This window comes from Hemicordylus capensis, chromosome 1 (assembly GCF_027244095.1).
Source record: "Hemicordylus capensis ecotype Gifberg chromosome 1, rHemCap1.1.pri, whole genome shotgun sequence".
In the NCBI taxonomy this organism is placed as follows: domain Eukaryota; kingdom Metazoa; phylum Chordata; class Lepidosauria; order Squamata; family Cordylidae; genus Hemicordylus; species Hemicordylus capensis.
In genome coordinates, this window is record NC_069657.1 from 24,947,236 (window position 1) to 24,966,131 (window position 18,896).

General features: G+C 44.6%; 1 protein-coding gene across 5 annotated transcripts in view; it reads right to left on the bottom strand.

The window, feature by feature from the left end:
- WDR25 (WD repeat domain 25) overlaps window positions 1-18,896 on the bottom strand; it is a 190,724-nt gene that overhangs the window by 39,464 nt on the left and 132,364 nt on the right. For 4 of the 5 annotated variants that reach the window (XM_053275173.1, XM_053275145.1, XM_053275164.1 and 1 more), the window contains exon 4: window positions 13,662-13,792. The exons of the other annotated variant lie outside the window; for it this stretch is intronic. In XM_053275173.1, the coding sequence (XP_053131148.1) occupies window positions 13,662-13,792 (131 nt within the window). The remainder of the gene's footprint in view (window positions 1-13,661; window positions 13,793-18,896) is intronic. 5 annotated transcript variants of the gene reach the window in all.

The following is an 18,896-nucleotide window of genomic DNA, read 5'->3' on the forward strand; positions in this document are numbered from 1 at the left end:
AAGTGTGAATCGAATTGCACACCCTAGTCTAGTCTAGTTGCACACCCTAGTCTAGTCGAATTGCACGCCCTAGTCTAGTTTAGTCTAGTCTAGTTGTTCCTCAGGATTCATCTTTTTGAATGGCAACAACTTTGGCTCCATCTAAGGCTGCAATTGTTGTAACTGCTGTTACAGCTGCATATTTCATTGTGTATTACCAGTTATCATCTACAAATCTTAGAGAAAAAGATTTAACATAGATATCAGCTTCAAGAAGCTCACATTGAAATGACTTTTGGTGAAGAGCCAAAAAATCATTCAGATTTTTAATCTCTTATTCTGTGCAAGTGTTTCCAGTCCCCGAGAAACTATTTGCTCACAATATCATTTTTTTTTGTTCATTTTAAACAGGAAAAGCTGAAAGATAAGTAATCGGAAGAAGCTTTGCCCAAGGAAAGAAAGCAGTGAAACTGAGCTTTATCTGCTGCTATTGCTTATAAAGGAGCAGCAGATCTCTAAAGTGGCTTTTATAAATGGCTGAGCTCTCCTATAAATGGCAAGTCTGATTTGGAGAAGCCAATTTACATGCATTTCCTACATATTCATTTCCTGGGACTTTAGACAATGGGTAGATTAAGCTGTGAACAGAATTCACAGGGGCCTCTTCTATTCAGTGTGGTCTTTTGGTCTTTTTAGCTAACATGGTACAACTACAGGATGCTTAAGAAATCAGCGATCACTTTCCAAAAAATTATTCAACACTGACAAAATGAAGGAAACAGTGCATAAATATTTTAAACTTCCATATGAAATCCATGCCATTCTATCCATTCTTGGATAGAGAATGAGCTTGACCTTCAGCTGGTTTACTTTATAGAAGAGGTTCTCAAAACTTGCATCCCCAGATGTTGTTAGACTTCAACTTCCAAAATCCCTTCAGCCATTGTGGCTAGGGATTATGGGAGTCGAAGTCCAACAACATCTGGGGACCCAAGTTTTAGACCCCCCGCTTTACAGTAAATGACCAGGTACGTCATACTAACAGAGGAGCACCCTGGACCAGATCTGGGAATAAGCATGACCACTTTCTCAAATCCTAGTGCTTAGTGTTACAAAGTAGGTTATGAACAGCAGCAATAGCTCATGGAGTGGTTCAGTCTGCAATTTCCAGTTGCTACCACCAAGTAGTGTCTGAGAAGGAGCAAGGCTGAGTGTGTTGCCATATTTCACTTGTGCAAGAACCTACCATGGCCAGCACAATATGATGACATTTCTGGTTTATGCCAGATCCTCCAACTGTCCTGAGTAACCAAGTTCTCATTGGTGATATACTTATGTCCAGGCTGTACCACTCTAGATTGCAGGTGAGCTCCACATGATGGGATGCTCCTACATACAAAGAAAATTCCTCCACATAGAATACCAGATGTGAAAAGGAAAGGTTCTAACCTAGCTGCTGCTGCCTCCTCCACCTCCTCTTTATTATTTATTTGTTTGTTTGTTCAATTTTTAGATCGCCCTTACAAAATAGCTAAGGGTGGTTCACAAACATCAAGTGAATCACAAACATCACAACCCTTTAGTGAGGGTTCATAGCTTGGTGGTAAAGTACTTGCTTTGGAAACAGAAGGTCTCAGGCTCAATTCCTGGCATGTCCAGGTGGAGCTGGAGAAACCCCTGTTTGAAAGTCTGGAGAGCCACTGCCATGGACAATATTGAGCTAAGTGCAGCAGTGGTCTGACTCAGTGGAAGGCAGCTTCACACGGCATGTTCTATGTGGAGAAAATGGAAGAACATCAACTCACACGAGCAATGACCAGGCAGTTGGAAATAGTACAGCTGAGTCACAGATATACCACTTCAGGGAGGATGAGGAAGCCATGCACTGTCACATGGGATGCTATTTAAGCACAATAAGAACAGGGGCGGCCCTTCAATGAGGCAGGATGAGGCAGTTGCCAGGTGGCAGAATACTAAGCCACCAGCAGGGTGGCAAGATGCTCCTTGCCACTGTTATTGCAGCAACTATGAGACCAGTCTGACCTTTGCAAGCTTCGCAAGGAGCATCTCTCCTCACACTCCTTGCGAAGCTTGCAAGAAGCACAAGGAGAAAAGAGGAGGCTGCTAGCAACTCTCTCTCCTTCTGGCCCCCCACACCACTTTCAAAGTTTGTAAGCATCAGTTTTTTTAAAGTGGGGCGGCCCCCACCAATGGTCATGGGGCAAGGCAGCATTTGGTGCCTTGCTTCAAGCGCCACAATACCCTCGGCCAGCCCTGAGTAAGGAGCATACAAAGACTGGACCTCCAAGGAGCAAGTGTTTGAAGTACAGGGAGGATCTTAAAATATCTCTATGGGGATAAGCCCAGCAGGCCCCCATAGGCCTATGGTCCTAGCAGACAGGGGGACAGGATGATGCATGTACTCCATAACCAGGAATCTTACTTCAACCATCGCTCTGGCTCCTGAGTTTCAGCAAGCATTGTCCACATACATTCAAGCAAATCTTCACATCCATAAGCCCTAGAAACTTGCTTTATTTTTATTTATTTTTAAAAACTGAGCCTAAACTGATGTTTATCAGCACCATTCCCCACTCTTGCAAAATCGCAGCATTCAGTGGATTTTTGCCAGTAGTTTGCTTTATTGACAACATTCAAATACCAAAGCCTGGTAAAGATTACCTATGCATAGATCACAATAAATATTAAAACATGCACAAAACATCATTTCATCCATGCAGCTATCAGTTGCTCTTCTCAGCCAAATGGCACATGGAGAGACTTGAAAGAACAATTCAAGGCAGAACAGAATCAAAGATGCAATATGTAAGAGGGAAAATACCATGGATCTTGCAATGAGCTGAGGAAGTGCCATCTAAAAATGCACAGCTTACATACAGCAATGCAGCATGTGTGTATCACAATTGCAAACAACTGGAAAGCAGTCCCCAGCCAGCTCTTCCAGTTAAGGGTAAATTGAGCCCATTAACTGAGACAAAAATAACAAAACGCAAGGCTGGATGTTTTTTCTCCCATCTCAAACATGACCACAAGGATAGAAGGATGGAAAGAAAATTATAGAAAGGAGGAGGAAATCTGCTCACTGCTTTGCACAAACAATCTCACCATAAAGAAAACAAAATGAAGACCTGAACAGATCTGTATTGAAATATTGGAAGCTATAGAACTGCAAGAATTAAGCCCTGATGATTTATGATCAAACATACTGTTCAAAAGGGAGAGAAACTGGTATAGAAAACATTTGGATACTTGTACAGTAACATGTTCACAATAATTAAAAAATGTTTTATTATGATATAATGGGTGCTTATAGCCAACAGGAATCATTCATCTTTAAAGGGACTGTCTACATTCTCCCAGGAGGCACTTATCAATTAAAGCTCAACATTTCACTCCTGAACACCCTAAATATTCCCAAATCAGTAGGGCCAAAGCTTTACAAAAAAATTCTACGCATCAAACAACATGGATTCTTAAGAGAAAATATACAAAGGAGAGCTGATATAAGCAACCTCCAGTGTTCCCTCTGACAGGGATTCCCAGATGTTGTTGACTATAACTCCCACAATCCCCAAGCAAAAGCCATTGCAGCTAGGGATTCTGGGAGCTGTAGTCAACACCATCTGGGGATCCCTGTTAGAAGGAACACTGGCTACCTCCAAACAGCTTTTAGCATTCTAAATCTATCCATTTGGAGATGCAAACTCCTTGTCAGAAGATACACTTAGGGTTCTTGCAAAGAATTCCACCTCCCACTTCCATTTTTCTCAGCAGCACGAAATGGATTTGATTCTCCATGGAAGAACTAGGCCTATAATTAATTTAATCAGATACTACATATGGTTCCCTGTAAGACTTTCATGCAAGTCCAAGTTATTGTTGCACATCAATACTATACATCAGTGGTTCCCAAATGGGGGGGCCTCCAGATGTTGTAGAGCTACAACTCCCAGCAACCCCAGCTGCAATTTATGGTGGCAGGGGATGATGGAAGTTGTGGTCCAGCAACACCTGGAGGCCCCCAGGTTGGGAACCACTGCTATACATGAAAAAACCATATACGTTGAACTGTGTCTTTGAGTTTTGAGTCTAAGAACCAAACAAGATATGACTGCAATGGATTCATATGCTTAGACACAGATGTGCCCTGTTCACACTTCCATTTCGTAACAGCAAAACAGGCAGCTGGGTAAGGAGTACATAAACCATCCCCAGACTCACAACTTTGCTTCCTGAAATTGTTCCCCATTCTCCATCAGTTTTATCCTCTGCCAAGCTCCAATAGTGGAAGTATGTTTGATTAGGTGAACTGTCCTTGAAGACAGTTCAAGGACAGTTCATGTAAACAGCAGGCGGTACAGAGCAGGGGAAGGAGTGTTCTACTCTACCCGTCTCTGAACCATTTTTTGTGGTTGAAAACTGACCTCTACCCTTCTACGGGATGGGGCTGTGAGCTCAGTGGTAGAGTGCTTTGCATGCAGAAGCTCCCAGGTTCAACCCCTGGCATCTCCAGGTAGGACTGGGGAAGACTCCTGCCTGAAACCTAGGAGAGCCACTGCCAGGCAGTGTAGACATTACTGAGCTAGAAGGACCAGCGGTCTGACTTGGTATAAGGCAGCTATGTTCCTGCTCTTTCTGTGTTAGTGGAGGAGATGCATGTTTAAACACTTAGATCTACAGGCATCACATTTAGTTTGCCCCTAAAAGTGACAGGAGGTTGAACAACATTCAAACTTTAAATGGATCTTAGTGAAAATGGTGACATTGGGGACTTATACAAGATTAGCTGAGATGGCTTGATGCAAAGGGGCTTAACCAGAAATGTCCTAAGAATACAGAATGAGGGAGGGATGGCACAAAGGAGTTTTAAAGTCAAACAGGATAGAAATATAACAAGCATACAGAACAAGGCCTGAAGTCATACAAAAACATTTTTGAAACTTCCAAGATGAATATGCAATGAAACGACCCACTCTGGTTCTTAGTAAGACTGCCAGAAATTTCAGAATAGTAAAAATATATACATAAGAAAGATGTAACTTCTTGTATCTTTTAGGGACTACATTCTAGATACTGAAATGGACTCAGAAGCAACATAAACAAATGCACATTGGGATTACTAATATTCATAAAACCATTTTAACCCCAAGGTATCATATTCACATATAAGCAGACACACCTTCCCTGAAACACAAAATACAACCACCCCAAATTTCCACAAGACTCAATACTGCAACACACCTCTTCTGCATGTGCTGCACTGGGGCATAGCAAGGTTGGAGTGGGCCCAGGGACACAAAGTGAAGATGGGCCCCTGCCCATTTCTTCAGAGAGGCATGAGAGAGAGGAGTGGAGTTATAACTTGAAAGGAGCCTCGCAATTCTCATCAGAAAAGTTTTAAACTGAACCCAGTGAAGGAGAAATGTGAGAATCAGAACTGAGCAAAAGCCCAGTGCCAAGTATAGAACAAAGAACTAGGACAAGAAATCATGTGTCAGTGGCAGAAGCAATATGCGGGACAAGGCACTCAGAAATTTACAAGTCCCCAGAATGAGTTAGCAAGACAGCTGAAGCATCTGAGGATGCAGCGTTTGCTTTCAAGGATATTCTTCTATTTCAAACTTCATCCAATGCTCAACCTGTATATTTGTGTAAATCAGGACTGAATAATTTTGGCCCTTCAGCTGCTGAGTACAATTCCCATCAGTCCAACTATTGGCCACTATAGCTGTGGCCGATGGGAGCCAGAGGGCCAAGATTGTGCAGCCCTGGTGTAAATAAACCAAAGATACCTTAAGTGAGCAGCAACTCTCTTTCTAAGGGAAACCAGGATCCAAGGCACTCTGCAACCCCTGGAACTTCCAGCACTGGGGGAAATGGAATAACAGGCAGCTAAGACAGAAAAACTATCTAAACACACACACAAAAGCATGTGCAGCTCTCAAATGCCTCTTCCTTCTTAGCTTAAGAGGATGGACACACACACTTTTTCTTTTTAACACAATGTTTATATGGATATAAACGCTTATCTATGGATAGCAAAGAATTCTACTTCTTAAAATACTTTACATCCCTTAATCTTTGGTCCTTGCTGGAACAAACTATCAGTCCTGGTCTTGGGAATATGATCACTACAAGCACCATAATGCACAATTACTATTATCATTTTATTAGTCACCTTTTCTCTCTCACATTTATCATATACCTTAGAACAGGGTTTCTTAACCTTGGGCCCCCAGATGTGGTTGGACGACAACTCCCAGAATCCCCAGCCACAAAGGCCATGTCTGGGGATTCTGGGAGGTGTAATCCAACAACATTTGGGAGCACAAGGATAAGAAACCCTGCCTTAGAATCATTAATGAAATGAAACATTCATTCATTAGTTTGTTTGTTTGTTTAGCTATCATATTTCTATATCGCCTGATACTAGGTGGTGTACAAATTTTAAAAAACACAACACATGTAAAAACAGTTAAAATTGACAAAACAAATAAAATATATAAACCCAGCACACTCCTGATTTTCAGTCGTGTGCTTGTAAACATTAAGGTGGGAAGTGGAGAGAATGATTGTGTGCGAGGCAGCAGCTGGGTAGGGCAGGTTTTCCTCCGACCTTGGTAGAAAGCTGGAGACGGAACCTGGATAGGGCATGCTCATCTTAACCAGCAGCTGCCTAACACACGATCAGTTCTTCCCACCCACTGCCTTGTGTGCATTTGCAAGCACACAACCGGAAATCAAGAGTGTTCTGGCTCTCCTGCCCAGGCTGGGTGCTTCTCCTGCCCTGCCAGCGGTCATTTATTATTTATTTTTATTTATTTGATTTGATTTGTATACTGCCCTTCCAAAATGGCTCAGGGCGGTTTACAATTAAAACACACCACTAATGCAGTAAAGAGCTAAAACAAATTAAAAAACAACATGACAATTAACAATTTAAAAACATTTTAAAACAACAATTAAATAATTACAGTGATTAAAAACCCCAAAATCGGGTTTTGAATTCTAAAATAAACCAGAAATTAAAGCCCCCACAGTTCAGGAAGCTGAGAAAGCTTGGGCGAAAAGAAGGGTTTTCAGGTGTTTTTTGAAAATTGCCAGAGATGGGGAGGATCGTATCTCAGCAGGGAGCGCATTCCACAATCTCGGGGCAGCGACTGAGAAGGCCCATCTCTGTGTAGCCACCAAATGAGTCAGCGGTAACTGGAGACGGACCTCCTTAGATGACCTCAATGGGCGGTGGGGCTCATAACAAAGAAGACACTCTCTTAGGTATCCAGGGCCTAAGCCGTTTAGGGCTTTGTAAGTTATAACTAGCACTTTGTATTTTGTCTAGGAACCTATTGGCAGCCAGTGTAACTCCATCACTAAAGGAGTAACATGGTCTCTCCGAGATGACCCAGAGACCAACCTGGCTGCCGCGTTCTGAACCAACTGAAGTTTCCGGACTACATACAAAGGCAGCCCCACGTAGAGCGCATTACAAAAGTCAAGTCTGGAGGTTACCAGCAGATGTACCACAGTTTTGAGGTCATTGATCTCGAGAAACAGGCACAGCTGGTGTATCAGCTGGAGCTGATAGAAAGCACCCCTGGCCACCGCCTCAACCTGAGAAACCAGGGATGTCAACAAACCTTATATGTTCTGTGACCAGAGGTGCACTGAGATAATTTGGAGCTTGGACCCAAAGGTCTTTGGAGCCCCCCTCCCCACCTCCACCCCGCTGCAAGTTAAGCATCATTTTTTCAACACGTAGGTTCTTGAGGACACAAACCATACCACTCAGGACAGACTAAAGAGGATTTGGGGTCCCCCAGGGGGTGTGAAGTTCAGGAGTAAGAGCACCTTTGGGCAAAACTCTGTCTCTTTAGCTGGACAGATGATCTCTCTGCTTCTTTGACTCTCTGGGCTTCTCAACTTAGCCCTCACTCCTCTTTTGCTGAATCTCTCTCTTCTCTCTCTCTTGCAATGCAAAGCTTTGCACAGGATTTGAACAGAAGTGTGGTGGTGGTTGAAAAGGCTCTCCCAAAACAACTCAATTCAATTTATACAGAAGGTGACAGTGAACGTGAAGAAGGAGAGGAAGCTGAACAAAGCCAGCTCTCCTTAAGGGACCCAAGAAGGGGGCAAGAGAGTCCCCAGTCTGCTCTACCTTCCTGCCTGGCTTCTTCAGCACTGCTGCTGGCTGGTCTGGGGAGAGGAGGATAGGCAACGGTGTAATACAACAAACCAAACTCACTACATTTCCCACCACCACACAAAAAACATGTCCAGCACCTGGACCAGGAGCAAGCAGGTCAGGCAAGAGAGCCTGGAGCTGGGTCATATTTGGGGGGTGGGGAGGAGAGAGCCCCCTCTCGGACCCTCTTTGCTTACTGGGAAGAGCAAGCCACCTCCACAATAACCTTTAAAGGGCCAGATGCCCGCATGCAAGCCAGGCACTCACTCAAGCTCTTCCCCAGACCTCAGGGTGGCCAGCAGCATGGCAACCAATTAGCTACAACTTACAAGCAGAGAGGTAAATGCAGGCCCCAGAAGGATGATGACCCGCTGGCTGCTCTGAGCTCTTGGAAAGAGAGGGGGCAGGTGTTGGCACTAACAAGCCACAGATCCTCACCTGCCGTCCCGAAGGAGGAGTCACCAGGTGCAGAAAGAGGGAGGACAGCATTTCGGTTGGACTCAGTGCGGTAGCAGCGCCTACATGCAGACTTGCTGCACATGTTCTCTAAGGGTGGAGTACTGTGCTACTTACGGGTGTGGTGGGGCTGGTTAGAGGCCTGGGAAAGGAGTGTGGGCTCTACATTTTAAATCAAGACTCTGTAGTGCCTGCTCCTTTGCAGAGCCCCACAAAAATCGGTGTCCCTTTTCATGTTGTCCAGAGGCACTCTTAGCCCTGGACTTTGGGGTCGAAGTCCAGGGCCTCCACCCCCCCCCCCCCCCGGGGCCTCCAAATCCTTTTTAGTCCATCCTGGGTGGTGTGGTTAAATTTAACATGTGCTAAAAAATACTGTGTGGGTAGGTGGGTGTGGCCTCCAAAAGTCTTTAGGTCCAGGCTCCAAAATTACCTAGATGCACCTCTGATGTTGTCAATGGCAGCAATTGGGTTGATGAGGCTTTGAGAGAGCTAAGCCTCCATTCAAAGACTGGCTTGGAAAAGCCTCTGAAGGTAAAAGGTTCCAGGGTTAAAGTTAAGCCAGAGCCAGGGAGAAAGAGGCAGAGGGGGGAAGATTGCCAGCGGCAGCCCAGGGAGTCCCTTCTCTTTTTTCTCTTTTGGTGAGCGGGGGTGGGCATGGGGTGGCAGCAGGCTTCTGGGGAGGCCCCCCAGAACATTTGGAGCCCCCCCAAGAGACTAGAGGCCACGGACCAGATCCCCAAGATCCGTGGGAAAGATGGCCTGTCTGTGACTTCTCTAGCCTTGCTTGGTTGAACAGCTCATCACCTGGTAAAGCCATTCCCGAACTGTTTCACTTCAGACTGCAGGGGAATCCCAGGACTGAATGTTCTCCAATACAACAAAAGCAATCCTTTGTAGAATTGGTTCTAGTACAGTTCTTTCACTAGCATGTATGGGAAAGAGAGGCCTTGCTCATCTGGGTAGTAATCAGGGTGAAATAAACCATCCCAGCTGGAAAGTAGGAAGTGTTAAGTCATATGAACACAAATTCTTGGGCAGAGACTTTCATTTTCCTCTGGCTTCCTTGAACAGAGTCTGAAAATTATTGCCAAGAGAGGCATAAGAAAACCGTGTGACATGTTGAAATTAAATATTTTGAGAGCACTAACAGCAAAATCAGTGGGCCATATTTTAATCACTCCATAATGTTAACTCGTTTCACATCATTTTAAAAAAATAAATCAAAAGATAGAAATACTTAAGTCCTATTGAAAGGCATTCCTCTTTTTTTTGGTTTTGTTTTGTTTTACACTGGGCACCACCCAGAGCTGTTTGGAGGGGCAGTAGATAAATGTAATAAATAAATCCATACATAAATATTTGATTTTAAGTATGCAGAAAATTCAAAAATATTGTCTTAGTTACCTACAGTAATTTGAGTATTACAGTACAGGTCAGAATTTCTCATATCTGCAGTTCTTCAAGAAAATCCCTCATATGCAGAATAGCAACAGGTAATTGTAAGTGTTTAAATGATCCATGACCACGAAAAAAACAATCAAAGTCTAAAGCCAAGCCAAGAGTTTCATGGAAAGTACAATATATTTGGACATGCAAGGTCCAAACTGGAAAAAAAACAACAGCGGCAAGACAGATGATTAAGGCAAGTTCACCTTCGTCATGACTCCTACCAGAGTCAGAGGAGGAAGGGAGAGTTCACTGGGGTTGAATTTTTGTCTGCAAGGGATTCACAGTAGGGAACACAGAAGGGATTCACTATCCACTTTGTTTTGATTTGGGAAAACCCACTCTCCATGTAAGGTTCCAGTTGGGGGTGGTGGCAAAAAACCCCAAAAAGACACTCACCAAAAGGATTTTGAGCAATCCTAGACCTCCAAAGGTGTATGACTACAGCAGACTCAAAATGAAGAGTAGCACACTTCAGCAACAATGATTTATTATCAGATTAAAATAAAACGGTGTGCAATAAGAATAATTGTCTTTTCATATAACAGATTGTAAGAGAGAGGTTTCATTAACCTGGCAACGCAGAATCCAAGCAAAGAAAATTAACTTCCCTGATGCATTTAACTGACTTGGTTAGTTGCTCTGAGTGAGGCCTAGTCCTCACTCGAAGCCCTGCCATCACTACAACCTTGTATCCAAATAAATGTAGATGGTTCTAGTGGTGCTAGAGGAGTTAAGAATGGCAAAGTGTTCTGTATCTTCAGTACTTATCAGGTGAGAGACCCTGGCACATTAAGTTCATACTTTCCACTCACTTGCATAACATTGCCCAGAAAGACATAACCATGGAAGGGAGGCTGAGTATAGGAGAGGTAACATTCAATGGGTTGTTGTTGCAGGGCACCTGTAACAGATTTTGGGGCAACCCAAAAGGAAGGTTTAGTGTTTACTAAGCTGTGTTCTGTGTTAACTGTGTACTTAAACTGTGATTTGTTTCTGCATCTAAGCTCCAGCAGTTCCAGGGTACTTACCTGTATTTATTGTGTACTTACCGTTTCCTGTAATGGAGTTCCAATGTCTGAACATTGTTTTAATTTTTTTTTTTTTAATTACCAAAATGGTAGGTTCAAGTATCACATCCAGGTTGAGCTGACAGAATGACTCAATGACATCAAGACATCTTTAAACTATACTGCATACTTTAGAAATTACTTTTCCCTTTTGTTCCTGCTAACTGAGCAAAGAGAGAACTTGTGAAGTGGCAATTCTCTTGTATGTAGCAGGGGGAGATCAATTGTTCCTATCCATCTGCAGCACATCATCAGTGGTTGTTGCTGATGTCTACTTTGTATTTCTTTTGAGACTGAGCACCTTGGGGACAGGGAAGCAACTTTATTTATTTCTTTTTCTGTATAAACTGCTTTGGGAACTTTTGTTGAAAAGCAGTAACTATAAACTTATTTCTCCAAGATGTGCCGGTTCTAATGTGCGGGGGACATCTCACGAGAGTTCGCGAGCAGGACAGAAAATAGCAATGGTGGCCGGTGGAGCTGCGCCAGCAGGCGGAGGCCACCGATGGGCAGAGGCGGCAGATGGAGTCATGCCGGCGGGTAGAGGTGGCTGGCTGGCGGAGGAGGCCAGTGGGAGGAGGAGGCTGGCAGCGGAGCCGCACTGGTGGGAGGAGGCAGCCAGCCGGCGGAGTCGAGCCCGCGGGAGCAAGCAGTTGGCTGGCAGAGCCGCGCTGGCCGAGGAAGCGGGTGAGTGGCAGAAAATGGGCCAGTGGGAGGAGGTGGCTGGCCGCCTCCTCCCACCGGCTCAGCGCTGCCGCACCAGCTGACTGGAGGAGGTGGTGGTGGCTGGCCAGGGGCGGCTGACAGGCGGGCAAGCAGGAAAAAACGGCTGGGCCCAACTAGGGGCGCAGATGCTCTGCATCCGGGCCCACTAGTATAAATATTATTAGCTGTAATGGAAAACTGCTCTTTGGGCCACACCCACCAGAATAAAAGTTTTCGTTTGTCCCTGAGCCAGAATAATTACTGTGTCTGGTGCTTGACTTCGATTAATACTTGTTTAGGCCTACTCTTTGGTATTCCTGAAGGCAAAGTACATCCATTTCTGCCCAGCCCTGCAAAAGGGAACCATTGTGTAGGGATGTGCATGAATGGCGGAGAGCGTTTCCCTTAAGGAACCGGTAACGGGCTCCTTACCTGCTTGTCCCTGCCCCGTCGCTTTTTCACTGGTGGCACTCACACTAGAAATGGCCATGCAGGGTTGCGGCACTGTTCCCTGCATGCACGCCGGCTCTGTGCGTGCTGCTGCCATGCTGAGGCTGTGAGGAACAGTCCTGCATGGCCATTGCTTTTTAAGGGAAGAGCTCCCCACCCCGTTGAGCCAGTTTGAATGCTGCTGCCTGAGGTGGTTTGGTGCTTCCCAGAGGAGATGCCAAATCGGCTCGTGCACTTCCCTTCCATTGGGTCTTTATGACTTTACAGGCAATCCAGAGGCTGATCTGGCTGGCTGCTGCTGGAAACAAAATGCTGGGCCAGATGGACCTCTGATCCAGCAAATTCATTCTCCCCCACCAAATGTTTCATTTTGAATTGATCTCTAAATGGAGCCCAAGTGAAAAAATGTGCAGCTCTAGCAAGCAGCATGTAATATTCAAAGGATTTTTTTTATCAATTTGAAATGTATTGGAACACTAGCTGGCTCTAAATATGTCAGTATCAAATACTGTGTAGAATCTTAATGCGAAACCTTCCGATGCCAGATCCAGTCCTAGACATTATTAGATGCACAGAAATATTTTTTTAAATGGTTCTTACAATATGAGATGGCAAAACTTACAACACTTATAAGGGATGAAAACTTGGAATGTTTCAAAGATGATTGGGAACCTTTCTTACTTTACTTAAAGAACTATTTTTCTAACATGGACCTTTCAGCAGGATTTGAAATTTAGTAGGTTTACAGCAGGTTCAGTAGGGTCAAATCGAATTGTAAGGTTGAGTATATATGTTTCGTATTATTATAGCAATGGCTTATATGTATAGTTAACAAGAACCACGCAGACTGGTAAGCGGGAAGTCAATATTTACTTAATTAAGTGTAATTTGATTGTTAAAGTACTGTAAAAATCAATAAAATTTTAAAATGCGAAAGGTTCTTACAAATGAATAGGAAAATAGCAAACAGTTTTGAAAACCCTAAACACACTTTATTGGGGAAGACAGTTCTGTACTTGTAAACTTACACTACTGATAATGAATTCTTTTAAGGGTTTATGAGCAGTTGAGTTATACTGAAAATTAATTGCAAAATAAACTTTTCAGATGTGTTCACATTTTCCTTTTTCCTTCCACTTTTATTTTAGAGACTGTACATCATGGACTGTAGATGATGGTTACTTCTATAAGATAGAGCAAGAATGATTGACAAAATCATGTTCCCATGTTGTTTCATAAGAAAATGCCAATTATCCTCTCCAAAACAGCATCATTACCTACTCACATGCATTCTACCTTTCTAGAATACTTATCAAGCAGGAAATAACATTTTGTTTCAGTTTTCTTTGTACCTTGCAAGTCCTTATATCCCAGGCTTTAACTTCTGGACTGAATCCTCCACAAATAAAAACATTGGGATCAAGAGGGTGAAACTCCAAAGTGCTGATTCGGAATTCACTCTTACGGCTAAAGGTCTGCAGTCCTAAAATAATGACAGAAGAGAGACAGGAGAATGGTGTATGTTTGTGTAAAAAGGGATTTTACTGTTTCACTTTTTTGTTTTAACTCCATACTGTAGGCAATAACAAAGTCCAACCAAACAGCCCCTTTAAAGTGTGTTAGTAAATTGACCATAATTGTTCTTGTTTTAAGAACAAAAACAAGACAAAAATGGAACACGCTTAATGGAATCTTTTAATCTCAATATGGATCCAGTTGTATTTACTATAGAATAGCTGCTATTCAAATAGATTCATTAACCTTTACTATCTAAGGTAAAGGTAAAGTGTGCTGTCAAGTCGATTTCAACTCCTGGCACCCACAGAGCCCTGTGGTTTTCTTTGGTAGGAGGGGTTTACCATTGCCTCCTCCCGTGCAGTACGAGATGATGCCTTTCAGCATCTTCCTATACCGCTGCTGCCCGATACGGGTGTTTCCCATAGGAAAACATACCAGCAGGGATTCGAACCATCAACCTTCTGCTTGTTAGTCAAGCATTTCCCTGCTGCGCCACTTAAGGTGGCTTCAGCTAGTAGACTCCACCTTAAATTAGTAGTCTCCCCTTAAACATGGGGATTAAAACATGATGGGGCAGTCTCACCTCCTTACACTGGTTGCTTTTTAGAAAAATAAAATAAGAGATGTACCACTGCTAAGCATGCAGTAAATATCTCATATTGTTGGACCCCAAGCTCCAAACTCAGGCTGCTCCCACCTATGAAACTCCACCCTGCTCTGGTGCAGGGTGGTGATTTTCTAACTCTGGTACAATTTTATGTCTTCATGAACCATGAGTTAAATCAAACATGAGCCATAGTTAAATTAAACCAGAGCATACAAACCTATTTTCTAACTATGGTTGCAAACTCTGATTTGAAATTAAACCTATTATCACTGCAAACTTCAGTGAAAGTGAAGAGAATGAGGAGTACATCGACAAAGAGAGAGAAGGGAGGAGGTGAAAGAGAAGCTTGAGCCCATTAGGAGACTAGGAGTGTTACATCTATGCAAGATGAGCATCACCCAGACGCTCCCTTCTCCTGAAAAACTGCAGATACCTGAGCCAGAAAGGGGGAAAAACTTAGGAATGTTAATACAGCCTGTAAGGTTTGCTATCAATCAATCAATGAGTTTCTCAGATACCACATTAAAAATGTTTCTAGTTTTCAAAGAAAATATTGAAAAGATGTGTTTGAAAAATACATGAACTTGATGCAATATGTGCTTCCTACAAACATCTGCCTTTGGCAGTACACACACTTGTGAGTCAATATTTTCATTACTGAACCTATAGTGTCAGATAACGAAAATGCAGATTTCAGGCAGCATTTATGTAGTGCCAGCAGTACAGCAGGTACGGGACAGAACACAGAAAGCAACAGAGCCCCTACTGAGTGTGCCCGCAGTCCAATGCCTATGCTATCAAGACACAAAATGAAAACACACCGTGGCTGGATTGGGAGATCTAAGAGACCATTAAAATGACTGAAAAATCAATCAGAAAACATGAATTACTCATGCACAAAAAGGTATGTGGGAAAGGTTGTTTGAGAGAGCAGGTTTTCACTTCAGTCATGAATTTTCCAAAAGACCCCAGGCAGAACAACATACTGTATGTCGTTTCTAATTAAAAGATGACTCTCAGCAAACTATCAGTTTTGATCTTAGGGTCTGGTCCCCACAGTTAGCAAAATGAGGTGGTAGAGAGCCAGTGTGATATAGCAGTTACAGTCTTGGGCCAGGACTGGAGAGACCCAGGTTCAAATCCCCACTCGGCCACTCCAGGTGCCAGGGGCGTAGCAAGATTCCTGGCAGCCGGGGGACAAAGTTCAGTAGGGAGCCTCCATTGCATGCATGTGCCCCAGAGCCCCAAGCCACGCCCCCTGGGTCTGATGTCAGGGGACGCAGTCCTCTGCCTGGGGGTGGCGGCAGATCGGGGCTGGGCAGCCCCACCTCTTGCAGCTCCTGCATGGCAGCCAGGCTAGAGGGCAGAGCAGTGGCGAGGGGCTGGGAGGAGGAAGCTGGGGGCAAGCTCTGCATGGCCCAGCAGCACCTGGCAGCAGCCTTAAAAACCACTTCTGGGCCCCCTGACCCTCCAGGCCGGGGTACATTTGTCCCCCCTTTTCCAATGGATGTTACGCCCATGCCTGGGACCTTCTCGACACAATTCAGATGTTCTACTACTGAGAGCGTAGCCATCCCCATACAAATAGGACCTCCTGCAAACAGAAATCAGAAGAAAGATTTTAGACTTAAGACCATAAGAACAGCCCTGCTGGGTCAGGCCCAAGGCCTATCTAGTCTAGCATCCCGTTTCACACAGTGGTCCACCAGGTGCCTCTGAGAAGCCCACAGGCAAGAGGTGAGGGGTGCCCTCTCTCCCGCTGTTGGTCCCCTGCAAATGGTATTCGGAGACTTGCCTGCTCTTTACTGTACTGGGTTTTCTATTTGTAAGGAGGTTTTTTTAAAAACAACAACAAGGGAATTTTTTTTTTTAAGCGGCTGACATCCAGATTGTCTCCGTCTAGATTATGACACTGAGGGCTGAGGGACCCTCAAGAACACATTTTTGGGAACCACCATGGATGGCAGAGGGAAGGGGAAATTGATTAAAATCGTCCCTCCCCTGTTATACACATTAAATGTTCTGCATCCATTTTTTGGTGAACACAACATTAGTGCTTGCTCACCTGCAACCTAAAGCAGTAGTGCCCATTTTACTGGCTGATGATTTTGCCCCTTCGTCCCCATCTCATTCTACAGAATCTGCAGCAGACCAGGCCTATGTTCCTTACTTGTAAAGTGGGATCAGCAGCAACCTCTCTCACAGCGGTTGTTAGCTGGCCAAACAAGGTTAGAAAGCCAGTTCCCATTAGGAGTGCTATTATGAATTATGGATAAGGGAAGGCAGCTTTATGAATAAAGAGAGAGAAGTCATTCGATATGTTGGAAGCAGCATAAAACGCAAGAGAAAGTTCCACAAGGGAACAGAGGGCCCACACAAAGTGCAGGAAGGAAGAACATGAATGTGGGGATGTAAGGAAAGCAGCAGAAGCAGAATGATAGGAAGCCATGAACACAGAAACCAAGAGCTTGGATCAACATCAGAAAGTGACTGGAATTTCAAGAGTGGGGTGACATCATAGCAGCAGTGGGGGGAGAGAGAGAGAGAATGCTTTCAGCAGAAAACACTTCAAATAGATTGAATAGACAATTGTAGATAGATAGATAGATAGATAGATAGATAGATAGATAGATAGATAGATAGATAGATATTTGAGAAATGATTAGGGTATGGACACTCTAACAGGACCTATTTAAGGGAGATACTCCTGATTGTTTTGGTCTGGTAAATCATGGTTCTACTTTTTCCTACTATACCTATAACTCAGATATCAGCCTCTGTGCTTTTAAGTCAGAGGAACATATGGAGCTGCTTTATACTGAGTCAGAACATTGGTACATCTGGCTCAGCATTGTCTACACAGATAGGCAGTGGCTTCTCCAAGGTTTCAGGCAGGGATTTCTCCCAGCCCTTCCTGGAGATGCCAGGAGGTTTTTCACACATAGCTTTATGCCTTGGGGTATCTGAAGAGCGAATCTGCTCCGCAGAAGATTTGCAAGATGTTTACTTCAGGGATTAAATGGAACAGCCCACATGGGGTCAGTTCCTCTCCGCAATTGCTGCGATCTTTTTCCTATGTGAGTTTCTACAGCTGGCTTTGGGGGGCGGGGGTTCTCCAACCAATCACAGGTGAGATACCTTTTCGTCGTTGTTAGTTTGACGGAGGGAGTAAGAGGGAGAGCGTGCAGAGGAAATTGAAGGTTAAGAACATAAGAACATAAGAACTGCCCTGCTGGATCAGGCCCAAGGCCCATCTAGTCCAGCATCCTGTTTCGCACAGTGGCCCACCAGATGCCGCTGGAAGCCACAGGCAGGAGTTGAGGGCATGCCCTCTCTCCTGCTGTTGCTCCCCTGCAACTGGTACTCAGTGGCATCCTGCCTTTGAGGCTGGAGGTGGCCCACAGCACAAGGTTAAGAAGCAGTCGTCCCAGGTGGCTTGTCATGGAGAGAAGGGGCCTCTGAAATTCACTGAAGCTTTTGTGCAGCTTTCTCTCTTTCTGCCTCTCTCTACCTGTGCTACTGCAAGGGGAGCAGAATGCAGCTGGGGAGAGGAGGCGGCGGGCGGCGGTGGTGGAGGAAGAGGGGGAAGAAGCTTAATGAAGGAAATTTCTGCTTGTGAGCGGAGAAGCCGGCATAGGACAAAGTTCCTGGCTGGACAAAGATCTATTATTTAGAGCTCAGAGACTTTAGTGGAAGCAGCTGCTCCCCCACTGAATCTTTTGCAGAAAACTTGCATTTCCCCTGGTGTCTCCAATTCAACCCACCTCCCCCCGCCCCAGTGATCACACACTGCCTAGAGAAGCAGAACCATCATTTTGTATTCTCCTCCACTCCTCTTCTTGCTCCATGGCGGCAGCGGATCCTCTGAGGAGGGGAGCTGTTCACCCCGCTTTATGTAGAACCAGCATCTCGTGTGCTCCCCCCTCCTCCTCTTGCTCTGTGGCGGCGGATCCTTAGAGGAGGGAGGGGGGCCATTTCCCCCCTTTCTAGCCCCCTTGCTTGGCTTTCAACTGGATTCAGACAGCGTTTTTCTCAGTGCTTGGGAGATGGGAAGTAACGATAGCTGGCACCCAAACTGAACTCTGTGTCCCCCGCCCCCAGCATCCCCCCACCCCCAGTACTCGCAATTGCAAATCACTCAGAGCAGACAACACAGCTGTCAACCCCCCCCCTTTTTTTTTTGTAACAAAAAAGCCGAATTACTGCCAATAGCCACTCCACACAAGCAGCGGGGAATACCAGAAAGCTTAATTTTTTTAAAAAGGAAAAGAAAAAAGCTGCTGCAAAAGAGAGGATTTTTTTACCCTGGACATAATTCGAGCCAAGCAAGAATGCACAGTAATTCTTGACAGTAATTCAGGGGAAAGCAAAATCGGGTGTGTACTCATCCCTGATAGCCCGCAGGGCCTTCGAGGTAAACAAAACAAATATGTGGACTGGCACACTCTAATCTGGGGTGGGT